The sequence below is a fragment of the Lygodium microphyllum genome, chromosome 7, assembly GCF_053477565.2.
Source record: "Lygodium microphyllum isolate KBCC chromosome 7, Lygodium_microphyllum_v1.1.10, whole genome shotgun sequence".
In the NCBI taxonomy this organism is placed as follows: Eukaryota; Viridiplantae; Streptophyta; class Polypodiopsida; order Schizaeales; family Lygodiaceae; genus Lygodium; species Lygodium microphyllum.
The window spans coordinates 152,293,735-152,315,276 of NC_141141.1; the positions used below are offsets into that span (position 1 = coordinate 152,293,735).

The following is a 21,542-nucleotide window of genomic DNA, read 5'->3' on the forward strand; positions in this document are numbered from 1 at the left end:
CATATCCCAAAATAGAGTTGGATTTATTTATACTAGAGTGCATCCTATTTATATCCCAAAATAGAGTTGGATCCAAGAATTGTAAGCTTGGATCTACTTATACTAGAGTGCATACTATGCTCACAAAATATTTTCTCACCCCCTCAAATTAAGGTCGCCAGATGTCCAAATGTTGATTAGCATGAGAATCGCTACAAATAACAAAAATAGAAGAAGTGGTGTGATAAGTAACACAATATGACATGAGTCTAGCATGTTCCACCCTCACTGTGATATACATCTCAAACTTAGGAGAATTTTAGGTGAACAAGGAAGCTCCTCATCCATGACTTCATTTGCCCCTTGTATCTCACGTAGCAGTTGTATGTGCCATACCATCTACTATACCCAAGATATAGCCATGGATTCATATTTGTTTAGATGTATCACCCTAGAAAAGGGAGTGGACTCCCTTTCATACTAGGAAGAAGCAACACTTTACTAAAAATAGTTTGTATTCAATATTCGTATGTATTAAAAATATTTGTTACACTTAAACATCACGATCATATGTGCATCTTGTGGTAGGTCTACTATGCGATTGGCCAACACCAAACCATACTACTTGGAGCCCTACCACACATTGACACAATGAACTAGCTCAAGCAGTTGTCGTTTGCTTTGTAAATGCTCAGCGCAAAGCAATGGAATTATAATTGTTGATAATGGAACAATGGCTAGTGGTCCTCTTTTGATGACAATATGTTTGCTTAACCATGCTCAATTGGTGGCTTTGTATGATGCATGGACATGGAGGCCCTTAGACTAGTTATAGATGAGTTTGGATAGTTTCAAAGGGCATCCTCGTAACATTGATTTGTCAAGCACTAGGTTATCCAAAGAAGGGTGCTGGGGTTAGAAAAATCCCATTGGCCTTATCCCTCTCTTCGAAGCTCCCATTCTTTGCACTTCTAGTTTTGAATACAAAGCCTTCTAATCATGACTATATCAAGAAAGTGTTGAGCCAATAGCTGCTTCTTGATAAAATTACCTAAAATAAAATAATGTTATGTGGGTGTTTGGCTAATGTAAAACCCAGAGTAGTTAAGAGCCTTGGCACATGCAATCACATGACCTTGTTTGTGTTGATAAATTGGCTATGGTTTAAGTGCCTCAGCACACACAAGTTGGGAAAGTGGTGAGACTCTAGCCCATTTTCATGCCACAAGCTTAAGTAGAGGAGAGGCGACGAGGTTGATGATGTGAAAAGGAGAGAGATAGTTCATGTGACATGTGTAGCTGTGTATCATTTGCTGACACGTGTGAGAATTTGCTAGAGTAAATCTACTACCCTTCATTTTGGAGGGTACCAAGTTGGACTTGACTATGTTGACTTCTCCAAGTCAATTTGACTTGAGCGTCGCTCAGGTTTAATAAGTTGTCAAGTTGTCATGCGTATCGAGTCTTTTGCATACAAGTCAATGGACCTACGCGCGTGACGTGCTCCTAAGGCAACTAAGTAACACAACATCCTCCCCTAAACTAGGCTAAAGGGCACGATTGTTTTGGCTAAAAATAAAGGTTCTTGTGTGTGCATCTGCCAGCATATATCCACTTTTTCCAGTTTGTCGAAGCATTTTTTCCTGTGCCTTTTAGGACAGTCCTGTCTCTCTTTGTTTCTGTGGTTATGGCGTCTTCCTGCTTCTCCTCTCGGCTTTCTTCTCTTGCACTTTCTTCCTCGTCATTCTTGCTGTTATTGCTCTGGACGATCTTGTCGTGTCCAATAACTGTTCAATTGCAGAAGAATGGGGAATCGTAGAGAACAATTCGATTTCATCCTTATCATCATCTGGTCCTTTCACTGGGATCCCCGGGTTCAACGTTTGCTTTCTCTCTTAGCAGGTAACGAGCCGCAGAAGGTCTGAAAAAATTTCTCATCTGCGCTCACCAGCCGCGAATGAAGAAGAGGAAGATTGATGCTTGCGAAATGCAGAGCTGAAGCTTGTGTAGGAGTTGCGCAAAAGGCAGGTCTTTCTCCCCCTTTTTCTCTTATATCCTTCTATGCTTCTCCTACTCCTGCAGAAAAAATGTCGTGCGAAGCAGCTTTACTCAATTTAAAGGATTCTGGTCCATACTTCTTCTTCCGCATCCTGACACGCTTGCTTATATAACTGCTCCCATCCTTGCAAGCTTTGATTGAAACCGCTAGTTTTGCCAAGATCCAAACAGTTTGCACTGCGTTTATTAAACTTGTCCTTGGATGAGATTCCCATAATGCCCGTGATGAAACTGCAATGCTTCCATTTTGCAGCTAGTCCATGCTGCCAAACATCTATAATGCTGGTGGAGGTGTGTCGTCCATTACAAGAGTAGCAGCATCATTGGCAAAGTGCAAGGTCCTCCCTGTTCCAGGATGGCAGACAAGACGAAGTTGCAATCGCAGAGATGGCACAATCAAAATCAATTCTTGGAGGATCGTCATGGCCCTAACAAGTCCACAACTCCAGAGATCATTCTGGTGGCATTGCCCTCCGAAGAGCATGGCTTTGACCTCCTCTGCTGGACTATTAACATGGCTGCTCGCCCTGGAGACACAGTGATAGCGTATTGCCAGCATAATGACAGTAAGCTCTTGCCTAAGGTCTGACTTTTGAAAGAAAGATTTTACGATTCTTCTCATTGCTTCGTCCATCCTTTCTGCTGGATCGAAAGGAATTTTCAAGCTTTGAACCCTCCTTTCTGCACGTTATCTTTTCTTTCTCAATGGGATTCAAGAGGCTTAACCACATGCCACGATTGCATGACACAGCATACACATTGCTTGATGCCTTGCATTCTTGAGGTAGTGTGGTCTATATTACTGGTATGGAAAGCACAGTATCCCAAGGGCTCAATTAACTAATGGCCATGATTAGCTGCCATAAACAGTCTGCTGCTAGAGTTGAAGCTAACTTACAGAGGCAATATTGTGCAAAAGTGCTCAATTTATCGCCTGCTGATAATTATCCAAATTGTATTGGTTTTCCTTAGATGATTGATGATGGTCTTACACCAGAACCTTGCAGGTAGCCGCAAGGCTTCACAACTTGTGCTTGCAATTATGGAAATTTATGTTCATGTGTTCATATTATAATTGAAATTGGTTGTAAATTTGGTTGCAATCCCTCTGAGCTCATTTGCTTGTTTCTTCGTTGCAGACACATTCTACAGAAAGGATTCCAAGTTACAAGTCAGTGATCGATTTAAGCCATTACAAGATCTATGTGATGTGAAACAGGTAAGTTAGAAGTCCTCTCTACCCTTCAGCCATCTTTCAACTTTACTGTCTTACTTTCTGTCCCCAGGGGCATGCAGATAGGCAGGTTTGTCCACAGTCGATCTCCAGAAGTTAGAGATTATGTTAAAACAATTGCAAGAAATGGGTGACTAAGAGAGAATTTGGCTATCTCCAAATTTTTTTGCGAGTCCAGCGACACTTGCATACAACACCTTGAAATGAACCGATCTGTTTATCCTTGTTCTCAAAGCTACAGATTGTTGATGGAAACTAAACATGCAAGATCTTCCAGTCTACTATACGTAATATTTATTTGTTCTCAGGTTCAGTTGAAGTCAAGATTTGCGTCTGCAGAATCTGGGGAAAAATGCTTAGTAGATGAAGCATTATTCACAAGGGCTACTATGCTTGTCGTGACAACCTCAGGTCATCATCTATTAAGGTCTGTGACCTTTTAATGGGAAATTGTGGATAGACTGACTAATACTTTGTCTCTAGAGGGCTTTACTTTAAAGAGGCGCAACATGAATTTTAAACATGTTGCAGTGAAGTGAGATTCTAGTTAGGAGAAGCTTGCTGAGTTTTTTTGGTGGTGTTTTTATTTTAGGCATGCTCTAAGGAGAGGCAGATTCTTAGCTACACATGTACCCGCAGGTTGCTCTGTAGTAGTTGTGAAGGACTATAAAGTTCTCTTTTACAAAGAAAATCAATTCAAAGATTTGGCTTGTAGAACTCGTTCCCTTTCAAGAAAAGGTTGTTAAAGTATCGGAGTCCAAATTTTTTCTTCTGAAGTCATGCTTTTTCTGCCGTGGTGGTTCTAACATCCTTTTCATTATGTTGTATCTAATAGATACAACACAGGTAATGCAGAAGCAGGTTCCACAATTTCAATGTGGGGCCCTGCAAGACCTTCAATCCAGTGTTACAGTGAGGGAAATAGACACTGATTGTCAACTTAACAGTATGACATATAGAAACGTATGGTCAGATATTTCAGGGACAAGCTCACCAAGAAGAGTTTTTGATGGTCCAGAAACTTTCTCAGACTCAGATGATGAAAGTGCTGGCTCAAATAGGTGTGAGGGATTATCTCGCTCTTCATCCAGAAAAGTTCTTATTTCTCGGGCATCCTCTCATGGAGAAGAGGATTTATACTGCATAAAACAATCTCAGAGCTGTCTAGGTATTTGGAAGGGGGTTATAATGCGCCGTTTACAAACATTTCCTCCAGCCAGCAGGCAGACTATAAAGACATCCTTTTCATTTCATTGTAGAGCCTTTGGAAGCTCATTGAAATGGTGTGTAAGCAGTTTGTGGGGTTCAAGAGAATTCAAGAAGGACAAGCAGTGCACCTCTTATTTTGTATTGAAAGGTGCAAAACCATGGAGGAGCTTTGCACTTGAAGAATTATTATTGGCTACAAACTACTTCAGCCCAGGTTAGGTTTTTATGATACATCATATGACAGTATCGTCCAGTATAACATGGATGCAATTGACATGACTATTTGATTTACTGCAGGTAATTTGGTTGGAAAAGGTGGTCATGCAGAGGTTTACAAAGGTTTACTTTGTGATGGTCAGCAAGTTGCTGTGAAAAAACTGATACGAGGTGATACTGATGAGCAGAAAGTTGTTGATTTTCTGACAGAGCTAGGGATGATTTGTCACATCTCCCATCCTAATATCACACCTTTAATTGGTTTTTGCATTGAGAAGGGATTGCATCTTATATTCGGATATCTACGTCGTGGAAGTCTAGCTTCATGGCTTCATGGTAAAATTATGGATTGACTATATTATTCATGACCTTTTGGTTAATTACCTTTTTCATGTCTTTTTAATGAATTATTAACTTAGTCATGTTCAAGTGATTAAATTTTTCACAAGTGCTTTTGATAGCTTCAATATTCACAGCCATACTGTCTCCAGCTCTTTTTGGTTCTCTGTATTAATGTCCTTATCCTCTATGAATCAAGAACTGTGGCTGAAAGCAGTTTCATGTTGTGTTTTGAAAGGTTTAGGAGTCGGAATAGCTATTAGGTCTGCTTGGATAGTAGAGTTCTGCTTTGGTTTGGTAGCACAAACCATTCAGCACTCTCAAGGGCATGTATAGGATCCACTGTACAGCTTGATGGTCATCCACATGCTCATCTAGCATTCATTTTCAAACTTCAGATGCATTCCTGGCTACGGCTTGCAATGTTGCAAGCGTAAATGGAGTGTTGCATATGCTGGATTGCAGATATCAGATAGTTCAATTATCCCTTCTGAACTGTATCTGCCCAGCTGGGCACTAACCCAAGTGACTATTAGTGGGTGCATGTGGCACTTGCATCACAGTGACACGATTGTACAATAAAAAGTGCTACAGTTGCATGTTCTCAATGTAGTCAGCAAGAATGTTAGAAGTGCACAAATTGGTCAGCATAAGATGGATTTCCTTTTTCATCCTTTAGTTGGTAGCTTACGAAGGCATAAATCAACTCTACAATCATTGAGAGAGAAGGCTTAGGTGTGCTCTATACATATAAAAACTTAGATACTACTTGCTTGCTAAAAATACTATGGTCTTTGGCAAACTACACCTAATAAACAAGGCAACAACATCTATGATGCCCTTGCAATGAGTCAACATGTAAAACTCATGAAGTTTATCAATAATGATGTGAGGCACTAGTCTCTTGAAATGCTCAATTGAAAGAGAGAAGAGAGTCCAATCTGAAATGATCCTCGTATTTACATATTACAGCAGTATAAATGCTGTATATAAGAGGTAAAAGCTGCCAACAATGGATAGATCTTGCATGCTAACGTGGGTCTTGTATGCAATCTTGCACACTCCTATGCTTTGTATCCAAAGTACAGCTGTCTGTTAGCAGTCTAATCAGCTGATGTGTGAGTTTGGGGTCATGCCTAACATCACTAAGGTATTTAGGAATTTTATTTTGGTCATTATGATGAGTATCTAGGCATTTATTGCTGGCTGACCTGCTGTCATTTATGGCACTATTTTGGCTTAATATTCGAGGGCTGCCTCCTTAGTCAATCATTCATCACCTGCGGTCCTATTGGGGAGAGGGAGCTGGTGCCAGTGCCTATGCAGCCAGTGACTCACTGTTGTACGTGACTGTCTTGTGTTTGGTATATGGATTCCATTTCTTGAGCATTTTTCTGAGTTCTCTTTTTTGTAGTGTTCTTTTGTGCTTTTCTCTTTTGTCCTTGTGTCCAACGGTATATTTCAGCATTTGTTTGTGCTTCCATTGTTGCATCCACTTCTGACATGGTATCAGATTTCAAGACCTATGCTCTTGTTGCAGTTTTTGTTGATTACAGGTCTGCCCCTGCTGATTGTTCACTTAAGCCACACTCCCTGCAGCTTGACGACAGCTGCCTGCTGCCCCTCACCCTGTTTCCAGCCTTCTGTAGGCTGCATTTTTGGTCCAGCAGGCTGCATTTCAATTTCTGCATTATTTTATTACTGATCAATCTGCACTTTTGCTGCCCAGCTGCTGGGTTTACTGCGTTTAATGCCTTTGCAGGCTGGGAGACAGCAATTGCCAGTTTTTGACAGTGTCTGTTGGCTGTACTCCATCTCTTTTCTCTGTTTTTGCACTCGTTTTTGTGATCAGCTGGTGTACACTGCATGTGAACTCTATTTAGTATAGTCTGTGCTGTTGGTTTGGCTATACTCTCTTTCTGCTCCTCTTTGTTCCTTTATTTTCTCTCCCTGTTCTCTCTAGATGGCTCCCCTTGTTTCACTGATGACAAATTACACGGCCCTGATTACCTAACCTAGAGTGCTGTTATGAAAGAATGGTTTGTGCAAAAGCGGTTATGGTATGTTGTATTTGTAGCTTGTGAGTGTCCTTAGCATCCGACTCCTCTTCTACAACTGATTTTAACGAGGACAATTATGAAGTAGCTGTGCTCACATGGTATACTGAAGACAACTCTTGAAGCACTAGAGGTATGGTGTGAATTTGCAAGGCTCAAAACACAGTTGAAGAAGAAGGTGAAGAATATGTAGCTATAAACTAAAGACCAAGCATTCTCCAAGCTTGAAAAGAAAGCCTCAAAAGATCAAGACTAGGCCATATTGAAGAAATCTCTAGTTACTTAAATAGAAAAGTGAGAAAAGATCGGTGTTAACGAGGACAATTATGAAGTAGCTGTGCTCACATGGTATACTGAAGACAACTCTTGAAGCACTAGAGGTATGGTGTGAATTTGCAAGGCTCAAAACACAGTTGAAGAAGAAGGTGAAGAATATGTAGCTATAAACTAAAGACCAAGCATTCTCCAAGCTTGAAAAGAAAGCCTCAAAAGATCAAGACTAGGCCATATTGAAGAAATCTCTAGTTACTTAAATAGAAAAGTGAGAAAAGATCGGTGATATGCAAAATGATGACAGAGAATAGAGAGAGTAAGAGATACCTAGGGTACTTGTGGTCAACTATCATGAACAATGAAGAGTTCCACAGCTCACAACATAATTCACATGTATACAAGCAGTGGAAAGACACACAGATGAGAGCAAAAGTGAGGTGAGTAATTAGAATCACCATTAGAATAGACCCTTTCTATAGTTGAAAACACAAAATGAAAAATGCAAGATGCAAAATACAAGTGTACATATAATCAGATCAGCAAAAACATAGTTTACCATAGTCCAAAGCAGTCAGCCAGCAAACATAGGAACTTGGAAGGGTGCAATAGCATGGCAACAGGTGGATTGGCCTCGAGACAGTAGGACCAGGCCCCATGACACCAACAACAGTCAAAACACAAGTTGCAGCCATTGTTTCTGCAGGAAAACAAGTCTGCTGCATTAAGAATGATGTTGCCCAGCTCTATGACAGGTAGTGGCAGCACAATAGAGGAAGGAGCAGAGACAACAAGCACAAGGTACAATTGTTGAACATTGAGAAGAATGAATAGTGAAACAAAGAGCACAATACAAGAGACGTACCGTACAAATCACATGTGTGCTGGCACGTGTGGTGACTAGTACTATCTCTTCAACTCCATCTCTCCATGTGGATGTGATCCAATACAACAAGAATGAAGGGAGTATTAATGTAGGGCTCTAGTATGAGATTTGAGATAAATGAGCTAGCCCTAAATGAGTTACTCAACTATCCATAACGACACCTTATACAAGCCTAATAAGGAGCCTAACACCCCATGAAATGTATACCACATAAAGATAGTGCACACTTCCCAGTATATGATCCAATAATTGGGTGCTTGTGACCAGAACTCAAGTATATCAGGGTTTAACTTGTAAACATAAGGGATAAACGACTTGAAGTGTAGGATACATCAGCTAAGATAGTTACAATCAATGAAATGTCATGATCATGAAAAGTTTGTATAATGTGCATATGCAGGCTAAAAGTAAACTGCGCATATTGGTAATCCCTAAATTTTAGGAGATTCCTAAAATCCTAAAAATGCTAATCCTAAAAAATAGAAACGACATTCAAAATATAGTAAGTTTATTGTAATAGTGCTTACTAAATCTAGTTGTTTCTATTTTTCTTAATTCTCACCCCAAAAAGAAAGGCCATAAAGAAGAGACAAGTATCAAGATGTTGAGAAACCATATCATTCAGTACCGTTATCCTCCATTTCTATTTTTAGTTTCCATTTACAGACTCAAAAAAGACTTTCTGGGCGCCTTTCGAGAGAGTTGGAGCACCACCCGAGAGACTTCAGTGGGGTGCCACTCTAGAGAGTTGGGGCACCACTCGAGACAATCTATGTCTATAAATATGGCACTGACTTCCCTCATTCTTCATCCCACACATTCATTCCTTTTGACGTTGTTTAGCGAGCAGTGATCAAAGACTAGCCTCTCCCACAACTTGAAAACAGGACGTTAAGGAGTGTCAATTAGGGAATTGATTTTGTCAATGTTCAACACAAAATGAAAATTTTCAATATCTCATGAACACTACACAACCGACATATGAAACAAAATGACCAAATATGCCTCTTGTAGCCTCAAGTACTCCTAAAATAAAACTCAAGGTAGAGCATCGACAACATCAAAACATTTAAACTTGAGTTCGTAATAACAATCACTTTGTACCTCTTTGGGGTTGTATAATACTTCGACTCTTCAGTATTCGTGTTTTTGAGAGTTTGATTAACTCAAATATCCATACACATGTATGGGATCCTCCTCTCTCCTCTCTCAAGATACAAGTTTGATATTCAAGGGGAAGGCCCCTTACAACTTCTTTCTCCCCGCTTTAAATAGTTTTTGTGTCAGGCATGCTGAGTTATGCTTTGAGAGCTTTAAGCTTTTCAATTCGTCAAAAGCTTTTTATAAAGCTTTAAAGCTGTAATCACTTTACTTAAAGGCTGTAAGATTTTCAAAACATTTTTTTTTCCCTCTGTGCTTTTTTTTTTCTACCTTTTGTGTTTAGAATCTAATGCCGTCGATTAATGCCCAAAAGCATATGCTCTATTCCAAACAATTGAACTCAAAATCATCGTCCTATGAGTGTTGAGCATGTCTTCTGTTGAATAGTACTATACTTTAGAGATGACTTTGTACAGCTCCACCCGAAGGAGATAAAAGCCGCTTCATAGATTTTGCAATTGAGTTGCAAAACCCTCTTATAACTATTTATTCAAGCTTCGAGTTGCTATTTCATTTCAATTGATTTTCTTGTGCTTCTAGTTGCTTCAAATGTTGCATTTCCAATACCCTCTTGTGAGAATTCGAAGGAACCTTGTTGACAAAAGGACTACTAGTAGGCCTATACTCGGGAGTCGGGCTGTCGTCATCATCATATGCTGAGAAGCTTTTCTACTTATTTGAAAACGTTTGCCCTTTGTAGGGATAACTTTGTGAATGGGCTTCCTTATCCTCTTGCATGTGGACTTTTTCTACCTTTTGTGTTCAAATCTAATACTGTTGATTAATGCCCAAAAGCATACGCTCTATTCCAAACAATTGAACTCAAAACCATCGACCTATGAGTGTTGAGCATGCCTTCTATCGAATAGTACTGTACTTTAGAGATGACTTCGTACAGCTCCACCTGAAGGAGATAAAAGCCACTTCACAATTTTTGCAGTTGAGTTGTCACTATTTGTTCAATCTTTGAGCTACTATTTCATTTCACCTGATCTTCATGTGCTTTCAGTTCCTTCAAACGTTGCATTTCCAATACCCTCTTGTGAGAATTCGAAGGAACCTTATTGACAAAAATAGGACTACTAGTAGACCTATACTCAGGCTGTCGTCGTCATCATATGCTGAGAAGCTTTCTTACTTATTTGAAAACGTTTGCCCTTTGTAGGGATAACTTTGTGAATGGGCTTCCTCATCCTCTTGCATGTGGACTTCTTCAATAGTTTCATCAGTCTCCCAACCTCTCTTGGTGAAAAACAAGTTTGGCCCACCCCGAGTAGTAACCATAAGCACCTCAATTCTTTGCTCTATGCTGCTTCTACATGACCTATATCGGAAAGGTACATAGCGTGCAACCAAGCGGTATCCACATTCATATTGTTGCTGATGACGGCCAGTCCTTGCAACCGGAGAATTAATCACACCATTAGAGGAATCAACTTGGGAAATGTCACAACACGCGTCGTTGTCCTCTTCCATGGCCAAAGACATGTGCCGATTGAGTTGCTTAGTGATAAAACTATAGGAGAAAGTGGAAGAATCATTTGTATCAAACCAGAAGGAGTTGAATTTGACAAATGGAAAGACACTGAAGATAGTGATGATGGGTAATGCTATCATTGTCATCTGCTCCTTATTAGAGTCTGCATCTTTGAACAACTAGATAGTGTTATTAAATGACTCTTGGCTAAAAACTTTCAATGACTCTTTTGAAATTCCCAGAACAATGTCTACAAATCTTTGCAATATGAGCACTACAGGTCCAATAATGCCACCAAAATTACTAGTCTTGAGCTGCTACTGAACCCCTTTGAGCATAAATATTTTTGTCTACATGTTCCCTAGAAGCAAGTCCTCGAAAGTTGCCAAGAAAATCATCATAACCTTGATCTTAAGCTGCAAAAACTTGTGACCCAACAACTCCCTTTGCTGATGCAACCACTTTAAGTTCTGCAACCCTAATAAAATGACCTCCTATAACTAATACATTTTTGAGTTCACTATGAGCTTCATCTTAAAGTGCCAAATTAGATTGATGTTTCCAAATGTCTCCCTTTACTCCAAACTTGACATTGATATATCATCCAATTTTTTTCCTTCATAGCACCTGCACTTGCTCTTTTGATGATAAATCATAATCTACTTTTGTCCTCCTAATTTCGGTTTCATGCAATGTTGACTGAGTAGAAATATGCTTCGAAAATATACTATGTGCTCAATCAAACACGATTTGAGAAAAGATGCAACGTTTGATCCATGCTATGCAATCAAACAAGCAATGCTCTACACAAAAAGATGGATGCACTGAAAAATAGAGTGCCTAGCCTATCTACATGTGCATGTGTATCATGCTAGATGCAAACACAGTTTCTTGGTTAGATTAAATCCTTTATTTCACCTCACATCACTTAGCAAGGAAATGTTTTACTCCACTCCACCCTTCCAAAACCTCACTTTCACTCAAAAAATATGGTCCTCATGATGTTGACCAAGAAAACAACCCAACTCACAACTGAAGGCATCCTTCACGACCCTCAACTACCTTTTCCACTCATCCAGAAATTCCTATTTGAGTGATGAATATCCCAGCTCTTGTGTGTGCAAAAAATTGTGCGTGCACAATGAAGGTGCTCTCTTAGGTGCGTGTGCATCTAAAATTTACTGCATATAGCTACATCAAGCATCATGCCGTGCTAATGCTCAACGTTGGTGCAAATCATGCATCAACCCAATCCATGGCATGGAAACCACTCTCTCTTCGTCAGTCTTTTGACACTCTCTCATCTCTCTATCTCCTCTCCTACCACCATCTCCACACTCTCCTGGTGCTAGCCTTCATTTCTAGTTGGCTGCGTTTATGGTGGCAGTGTGCTCCTCGTCAGCTGGTGTCCATCCTCCATTGTTGGCGACAACATTTTTTGTGCTCCTACACCTTGCGTTTGGAGTCCACACTCTCTTGGCGTTAGCATCCATCCTATCTGGCGTCATCCTCCACCCTTCTAGGGGCTCCACCTTCTTGCGTTTGGTTGCCAGGGAGGTTCCTCACCATCTAGCGTCTCTCTCCAGTAGGCGTCACCTTCATCAGAGGCAATTGTACCTTGCGTTTGGTTCTTGGCTGCTTCCCACCCTTCTGACGTCACTCCACAGATGGCGTTTCACTCCCAAAGCTTGTCTTCATTTGCGTTTTCAGCATCTTGCTCATCCTTACTGTTTGGCGTCACTCCCAGCAGCTGGCGTCACCTCATTAGGCTTGTGTTTGCAGATGGAGGCTTCATCGGCTGTCTCCCTACTCGTAGGTACCACTCTTTATCCTTGCGTTTGTAGATTCAGAGGCTCCTTGCCGTTCGACGGAAATCTCCTTGCTCTAGGTGACACCTCCTTATCCTGCGTTTGCAGACTCCGAGGCTTCGGCAGTCTTTCTGCACTCCAGGGATTGCTTTGTGCTACGGCACCCTTGTATGAGATTTACTTCATCAGCATGATTCATCTTTCATAATCTTCTGTGTTTCTTTTCTCTCCCGGTGTTCGCCGTACACACACTGTGTTTTTCCTCGCAAACCCTACTGCCTCTTTGGTCACTTATTCATTTTGATATGGTATCAGAGTCGGAGGTCCTTAGAGAGCCACAAAGATCCTCCTCATCAGAGTAGACAAAGACCGGTGGCAGGTTCGGCATGGGAGATATCCTTTTTCTTTCTCCCACCCTCCCTTCTCCAGTTTGCTACCGCGGTACCATGGCGTCTCCATTGACAGATTGCCCTTCCATTGGGTGCTACTACTGTGGCACGAACGGTCATCCCACCAAAGACTGTTGACTTCGACCTTTCCCCGGAGTATATGCGTTTTCCACCAAGCAGTCCTTGTGCCACCTCTCCTTTCTGGGCCATAGAGATTGTTTTGCATCAGCTATCAGTGTATAATGCTTAAGGCAATAAGCCATAACCGATGCGCACTAAGTCCTTTCGAGCACACGGAGACTCTAAGACCTTACGAGGCGATGAGCCCTCTTGGAGACCATACCACTGCGTGGAGGTTTCCCCCACGCACTTCTGGGTGTAGTGGCTGCCATAGCCCACATCTCCTCCACAAGCCACTCTCCTAAGTGCTCGCAATTGTCCCCACCCTTGGCTCACCCTGAGCCTCCTTCTTCCCCACTCTCTTCCAGTGAGGTTCGAGAGGCCACTTCTAGGTGCTTTCTGGCTTCTTCTTTCGAGCCCTAGATACCTTCTTTGGCACGACCAGCAGTACTTCCTTCGTCATCTGATGCTTCGCAGTCCGTGAGCCGTGAGTGGTTGGATTCCCTTTCTCTCTCAGACTGGGATTGAGAGGGGGATTTTCTTACTTCGCCCTCAGAGGGGGCTTCCAGTTCTTCGGCTTCAGAGGGGGGCTCCTACTTCTACTCCTTCCGATTCAGAGAGGGACCCTATGTGCCATGAAGTTTTTCACACACCACCACCTTTCACTTTCGAGAAGTGGCTCTCCTTGTCAGAGTGCAGCGATGCGGAAGTGTAGGACAAAGACTGAGAGAGAGTGAACACAGAGAGGAGACAGTGTAAACGCAGAAAATCTGCGGTGTAGTATGCTGTATAAGAGTGCAGAAATACACAAGGGGGCAGAGGAAATATATGCGTATGTCTCCGACTTGATGACCTCAATCTCTGTCAGCCCGAGCATAGTCTGTCTCAGCCAATAGATCTCAAGATCAGAATCTGAAATCACTGAATAATGTGTCAACAATGTGTTGGAGGACTGCTATATAAAGCAGAAATAAAAGGCATAAAAATAAATAGGTCGGCTGCATTGCAATAAAATAATGCCAAATACTGTCTGACTGCACTACAGGCTTCTACGTGGCACCTGCGCAGTCTACTGACGTGGCTGGCTGCTAACGTGGCATTGTACTGTGTCTGCTGCTGACGTGGCTCTGTAATCTGTCTGCTGTACCAAACCCTAGCTGTGCACAAACCCTAACATAGCTTGTTCAAGGGATGACTCTAATGCTAACACCTCCGCTTAGATCCTGGACGAGGCATCAGACTGAGGGATCTGGAATGCTGCCGAAGAAGAGCTTGGGGAAGTGCCTTCGTAAACAAATTTGCAAGATTATCCTCCGTCTTGCAGTACTCCACATCAATGGTCCCATCCAGAAGCTTCTCCCGAATGAAGCGATACTGGATCTCAATGTGCTTCGTCCGGGCATGGAATACAGGATTTTGTACCAAGGCAATGCAACTCTCATTGTTGCACCGCAGTAGAGTAGGACGAGTTTGGGGCTAGCCAAGCTTCTCCAACAATCTCCGAAGCCACACAACCTCACATGTGGTGGAAGATGCAGCCCGATACTCCGCCTCAGTAGAAGAAAGGGCTACCGTGGGCTGCTTCTTGCTACTCCAAGAGATAACACTTGTACCCAAGATAAAACAGTAGCTTGTAGTAGACCGTCGGTGGTCCACATCGCCAGCCCAATTCGAGGCACTCCAATATGCAAGAACCAGATTTGCAGCATCTGTACTTGTGGGATAAGAAATCCCTAAGTCAGAGGTCCCCCTCAAATACCAAAGAATCCTCAGGGCAGCCTGCTAATGCACCTGTTTGGGTTCCGTCATGAACCTTGCCAAAAGACCCACAGCAAAACAAAGATCAACACGAGTGTTGAGAAGCCAAATCAAGGATCCAATCAACTGACGGTAGCATGACGCATCCATCACGGGAGAATCTGAGTGTGAAGTGGCCTTCCAATTCGGATCCATAGAAGTAGTAATGGGCCGACAAGTCTCCATCTCAAAAGTCACCAAGAGCTCCTGAATGTACCTCTGCTGAGAGATGAAAATCCCCCTGTGAGACTGATAAATCTCATGATTCAAGAAGAAATGAAGAAGCCCCAAATCCGTTATCTCGAATGCCTGATGTAAAGCTGTCTTGGTCTCTCGGACCTTTTTGCATGATCCCCTGTCAAAATCAAATCATCAACATATAACACAAACAACACACGACCAACTTCGAAAGTGTACATATAAAGCTGCGGATCGGCCTTGGAGCGTCGATATCCCAACTTCGACTGAAGAAACGAGTCAATCTTCTCGTTCCATGCACGCGGAGCTTGCTTGAGGCCATATAAGGCCTTCTTCAACCTGTAAACTTTCCCATCCGAGGACCCAAGGCCAGGAGGCTACTTAACATAGATCTCCTCTTGCAAGTCACCATTTAGAAAGGCCGACTTCGCATCCAACTGATAGACAAGCCATCTCCTATGGCCAGCCAAGGCAAGAACAGCTCGAATAGTTGCCATACGAGCAGTGGGGGCAAAAGTATCATGGAAATCAATGCCTGGGCGGTGAGCAAAACCTTTAGCAACAAGGCGAGCCTTGTGCTTGTCCAAAGAACCATCGCTAAGGTACTTGGTCTGGAAGACCCACTTGACACCAATCACCTGCTTGTGAGAGGGACGAGGCATAAGAGACCAAGTGCCATTCCTCTCAATAGCCTCCAACTCGGCTTCCATGGCCTTCCGCCAATGATCAGGCTGCAAAGCCTCCTTCACTGAAGTGGGCTCATGATCCTGCATAACACGGGTCAGCAAACAATAGTTGGAGCAAACAAGCTCCGAAGAATGTGCCTGGGTTCTCCGTGACCTCCGCGGTCCATCCTGTGGTTCCCACTCCTCAGGGACCCCCTCGATCCCTGAATCTCGGAATGTGTCACGGGTCCAACGAGGAGGAGAATGAACCTCTCCCCGTCGCTGTCCATCTGCTGAAGACTCAGGAACATCCACTGGCGAAAACTCCTGGGGGGTGGCCGGTGGAAGAGAAAACTTTGAATCAGAAGAAGAATCTCCATCAAGAGGCTCAGGCTCCAAAGGAACTGTCTCGAGAGCCCAACTCTCCCTTGGATCTCCAAGGAGGGGGTGCTCCTCACCCCTTTCTGTGGCCAGTACTTCCACGAACCGCACATCTCGGCTCGTGTAGACATCCCGCTTGACGGGATCAAACAAACGATAACCTTGGGACTGGGAGCTATAGCCAACAAAAACCTGTCGTCGGGAAGCCGTCGAACTTATCACGCTGTGTCTTCGGAATGTGCACATAAGCGTCACACCCAAAGATCTGGAAATAAGAGACATCAGGCTTAGTCCCGAAGTAAGCCTTAAAAGGTGTCATCCTGTCAATGGCCGAAGTGGGAGATCGATTGAGGATGTGAACTGTTGTAGCCACTATCTCGGCCCATAGAAACTGAGGTGTTTGTCGGTGCTCCATCATGGTGCATGCCATCTCGATTACACTTCGGTTCTTCCGCTCCAAAATGCCATTCTCTTGGGGAGTGTTGGTGTTAGCAAACTCCTGGTGAATGCCCCTATCTGCACAAAAATGAGCAAACTCATTAGACATAAATTCACCTTCCTTGTCTGAACGCAAGGTCTTCAATCGCCGGGGCCAGAACGGTTCTCCTCAAAGAGAAGCCAATCCTTGAAGTGAGAGAAAGCCTTTGACTTCAAAGTCAAGAAATAGGCCCAACTCATCCTGTTGTAGTCATCTACGATCAACATAAAGTACAAGCTCCCCTTTAGGGACTTGGTTCTCATCGGGCCACAAAGATTCGTAGATACAAGCTCCGTGGGTGAAGTAGACCGCTTAGAAGCTTTGTTGGGAATCGCATCCCGATGCAGTTTCCCACGAATGCAGGAGACACATGGCTGATGGCTCACCACTATGTCCGGCAATCCTTAGACAAACGACCCTCGCGACGCCTTTTGAAGGTACTCGTAGTTCAGGTGGCCAAATCGAGCATGTTATAACTAGGACTGTGTCTGAGAAGTAAGAAGAAGAGAAGTAAGAGTTGAAGAAGACTTCAATTTGTAGACGCCATTCTCCTCATACCCTACAGAGAGAACCTTTCTCGATCCACGATCAAGGACTCAAATAGTATCACTGTCAAACTCCACCAAGAGGCCAAGAACACAAATCTTATGGACCGAAAGTAAATGATACCCCAACGTGGCACATGCAACACCTCAGAGGTGTGGGTACCACCACGTCCATCTGGAATAAGCTGCATCTCACCCTGTGCAACAATAGACACAGAAGAGCTGTCTCCAATGAGAATTTGCCCATGCGAAGGTCGCAAATTGGGCAACACCAACGGAAGAAGGAGTCATGTGCCGTGAGGCACCACTATCCATAATCCACTCTTGAGCCTGGGGAGCTGTCATCGCAACATCAGAAGTCTTCGGTGTAGAGTCCTCAATGACTGCTAAGTGTAGAAAAGTAGCTGATGAGGGTGCAACCATTGCTCCAAAATCCTTCGTGTCCTTCTTCTTGGTATCCTTCTTGTCTTTGTCAGGGCAATCCTTCTTCCAAGGACTGGTCTTGCCACAAATATGGCAAGTCGATTCCTTCTCCTTGTCCTTCTTGGATTTGTTGTCCTTCTTCTTATTCTTTTGGTCCTTCCCCTTCTTCTAAGAGGCTTGACTAACCAATGCCTCCGATTTGGAAGTATTCTGTCCCTTCAATTATTCCTCCTGGTCCAAGACCATAGGAACTAACTCTTCCCACCAAAGATCGACTCCCGCCCTGATGCAATAAGAGCGGAATAAAAAGTACCGAATCGTGGCGGCAACTGGGATAGTAAAGTGATCGCCATGTCTTCATAGGAAATAGGCTTCCCCGCATTTTGAACCTGTATCTGAAGCTGCCGAAGCTTGTTGATGTGTTCCCAAAGCGAAGAAGACTTATTCAGGGACAAGGTCCGCATCTGCACCTCCAAAGAAACCCTCTTCATCAGGGTCATCCGGTTGTACATCTGATCGAGCTCCAGCCATATTTCTCAAGCCACCGTCAAGTGCTCGATGTGAGCTATCACGGCTGTAGTGCAAGACAGAAACAAAAAAGATCAAATCGTGGCATTTAGTTTGTCCCAATGAGACTGGGCCTTGGTCAACTCCGCACGAGCATTGGAAGAGAGTTTGGACTCATCCCTCACTGAGGGCGTGTTAATCTCCTCCATCACCAGTTCCACCAAATCATAAGACTCTAAAATGGCCAACATCATCACCCGCCAGATGCGGTAATTGTCACCATCAAGCTTTTGATCCGATGGAAGAGCTGGTAGGACAGGCACCTTCCTGTCCATGATCGCCTGGAACTCCAAATCAGTCTATGTAGACATGTTAACCTGCAATACCTGCACAAACGCAAAATCCGCCCCCTCTGACTGTGAAAACGCGGTCTTCTAGGGCTGGTTCCTCCGCTGCCCAAACCTTCTTCACCCGCTGGAGGCGATGAAAAGGTAAAATCCGCAATGTAAGGCCTCAAACGCAGCCTTCCTCCCCTTCGAACAGCAATAACCTGCAGCAAATTCACCGATTAGACTCCTTTCCCGCACGCCCACGCTCGCTTCAGCCTTGATCCGATGCGCAGCCCTCCCGCTCGCCCTCGAATCTTGAAAACGCAGCCTTGTGTCGTGCTGAAATCTCCTTTTCAGATAGGTTCAGCCCTCAGTCAGTCCATCTTCACCGCTCTGATACCATGCTAGAGTGCAACGATGCGGAAGCGTAGGACAAAGACTGAGAGAGAGTGAACACAGAGAGAAGAGAGAGAGAGAGAGGAGACTGTAAACACAGAAAATTTGCGGTGTAGTATGCTGTATAAGAGTGCAGAAATACACAAACGGGCAGAGGAAATAGCTACGTATGTCTCCGACTTGATGACCTCGATCTCCGTCAGCCCGAGCACAGTCTGTCTCAGCCAATAGATCTCAAGATCAGAATCTGAAATCATTGAATAATGTGTCAACAATGTGCTGGAGGACTGCTATATAAAGCAGAAAGAAAAGGCATAAAAATAAACAGGTCGGCTGCATTAAATGCAGCTGACTGCAATAAAATAATGCCAAATACTGTCTGACTGCATTGCAGGCTGCCACATGGCACCTGCGCAATCTGCTGACGTGGCTGGCTGCTGAGGTGGCACTGTACTTTGTCTGTTGCTGACGTGGCTCTGTAATCTGTCTATTGTACCAAACCCTAACTGTGTAGAAACCCTAACACAACCTGTCCAAGGGATGACTGTAATGCTAACACTCCTTTGAGCAGTCATTTCCTCTACTTATACCTAGGATCTAGAGGACCTACTTAGATCGGAGCCCCTTGGATCTTCAGCAACGACTTGGTGACTAGGCCTTCGTATTCCTTCCAGCATGGAGTCATGGAGCTAGTGGCTTCTCTCCCGAAGTTGTTTTTCAGGTTCTACAGCTCATTTAGTCTCCTAACTATCTTCAAAGGTCTCCTTTCAGGTGGTATTCTTAGATTACAAGGTGGATCTTCTTGGTCTTTTGGTTAGCATGGAGCCGCCTCCCAAGATCGAGTACGGGCATATCCTTATGGTTCTTGGCACCACCCAAAGTCCGACATTCCTCCTATGCATTGCATGATTTCATCATCTTTGTAGTAGGGTGCTTGGGCAAGTGAACAATTTTCCTAGGAGGGACACTGTCCAAGTGGCACCTGCTGCATGAGCATTCTTTGGCATGTCACATTGCATTTCCACCTCACTCTTCTCTTGTTTCCCTTTTTGGGTTTGAGAGGGGGTATTGAGAACCCTTCACCCTTCACCCGCAAATTGAGTTTATGCGTTTTGCATTTAGGGTTGCAGCCCCAAAAAGGGGCACCACCGTAGACAAACTGTGCCTATTTATAGGCCACTCTCTCATTCATTTCTTACGGTTGATCCTTCAGTCCGCTACTCCCCACTCACTCTTCGTCAGTCTTCTGACACTCTCTCTCTTCCATCATCTCTCTCTCTCTCCTCTCCTACCACCATCTCCACACTCTCTTGGCGCTAGCCGTCATTTCCAATTGGCTGTGTTTATGGTGGCAGTGTGCTCCTCTTCAGCTGATGTGCATCCTCCATTGTTGGCGACAGTATCTTCTATGCTCCTACACCTTGTGTTTGGAGTCCACAATCTCTTGGCATCAGCATCCACCCTATCTGGTGTCATCCTCCACCCTTTTGGCGGCTCCACCTTGCATTTGGCCGCCAGGGAGGTTCCTCACCATTTGGCGTCTCTCTCCAGTTGGCGTCACCTTTTTCAGAGGCAGTTGCACCTTGTGTTTGGCTCCTGGCTGCTTCCCATCCGTCTGACGTCACTCCACAGTTGGCGTTTCACTCCCAGAGGCTGTCTTCATCTGCGTTTTCAGCATCTGGCTCATCCTTACTACCTGGCATCACTCCCAGCAACTGGCGTCACCTCATCAGGCTTGCGTTTGCAGACGGAGGTTTCATGGGCTATCTCCTTGCTCATAGATACCACTCTTCATCCTTTCGTTTGCAGACTCAGAGGCTCCTTATCCTTCGACGGGAGTCTCCCTGATCTAGGTAACACCTCATCCTGCGTTCGTAGACTTAGAGGCTTCTTTAGTAGTCTTCTTGCACTCCAGGGCTTCGTTTGTGCTACGGGACCCTTGTATCGGATTTAGTTCATTGGCATGATTCATCTTTCATCATCTTCTGTGTTTCTTTTCTCTCTTTGTGTTTTTGTACGCACTCTGTGTTTCCCCTTGCAAACCCTACTGTCTTTGTGGTCACGTAGTCATTTTGACAAGTCATACTCAAATCAAACAACTAGGACAAAGTCAATTTCAGTACTCCTAGTGGGGGCATAAAAAATGGGATGTTTAGCGAGCGGTGATGGAAGACTGGCCTCTCTCACAACCCGAAAATGGGACGTTAAGGAGTGCGAGTTAGGGAATTGGCTTTGTTAATGTTCAACACAAAATGAAAATTTTCAATATCTCATGAATACTACACAACCAACACATGAAACAAAATGACCAAATATGTCTCTTGTAGCCTCAAGTACTTATAAAATAAAACTCAAGGTAGAGCATTGACAACATCAAAACATTTAAACTTGAGTCCGGACTCCAGAATAACAATCACTTTGTACCTCTTTGGGATTGTACAACACTTTGACTCTTCAGTATTTGTGTTTTCAAGAGTTTGATCAACTAAAATATCCATACACATGTATGGGATCCTTCTCTCTCTTCTCTCTCAAGATACAAGTTTGATATTCACGGGAAACGGCCCTTGCAACTTCTTCCCCCCCCCTTTAAATAGTTTTTGTGTCAAGCACGTTGAGT

The 21,542-nt window shown here is 43.6% G+C and overlaps 1 protein-coding gene across 3 annotated transcripts in view; it reads left to right on the forward strand.

Annotated features, from left to right (window-relative positions):
• The first annotated feature begins 1,604 nt into the window (after nt 1-1,604).
• The window catches only part of LOC148034089 (receptor-like cytosolic serine/threonine-protein kinase RBK2), a 28,618-nt gene continuing 8,680 nt past the window's right edge, over nt 1,605-21,542 (forward strand). For 2 of the 3 annotated variants that reach the window (XR_015691429.1, XM_087682080.1), the window contains exons 1-7: nt 1,605-2,007; nt 2,295-2,603; nt 3,177-3,256; nt 3,580-3,698; nt 3,864-4,009; nt 4,107-4,694; nt 4,778-5,032. Coding sequence is in view for 2 of the 3 variants with exons in the window: in XM_087682080.1 (XP_087538206.1) it covers nt 2,393-2,603; nt 3,177-3,256; nt 3,580-3,698; nt 3,864-4,009; nt 4,107-4,694; nt 4,778-5,032 (1,399 nt within the window). In the remaining variant the exon portion in view is untranslated. Of the gene's footprint in view, nt 2,008-2,290; nt 2,604-3,176; nt 3,257-3,579; nt 3,699-3,863; nt 4,010-4,106; nt 4,695-4,777; nt 5,033-21,542 lie in introns of all 3 variants that reach the window. The other variant, XM_087682081.1, reaches the window with a different exon arrangement.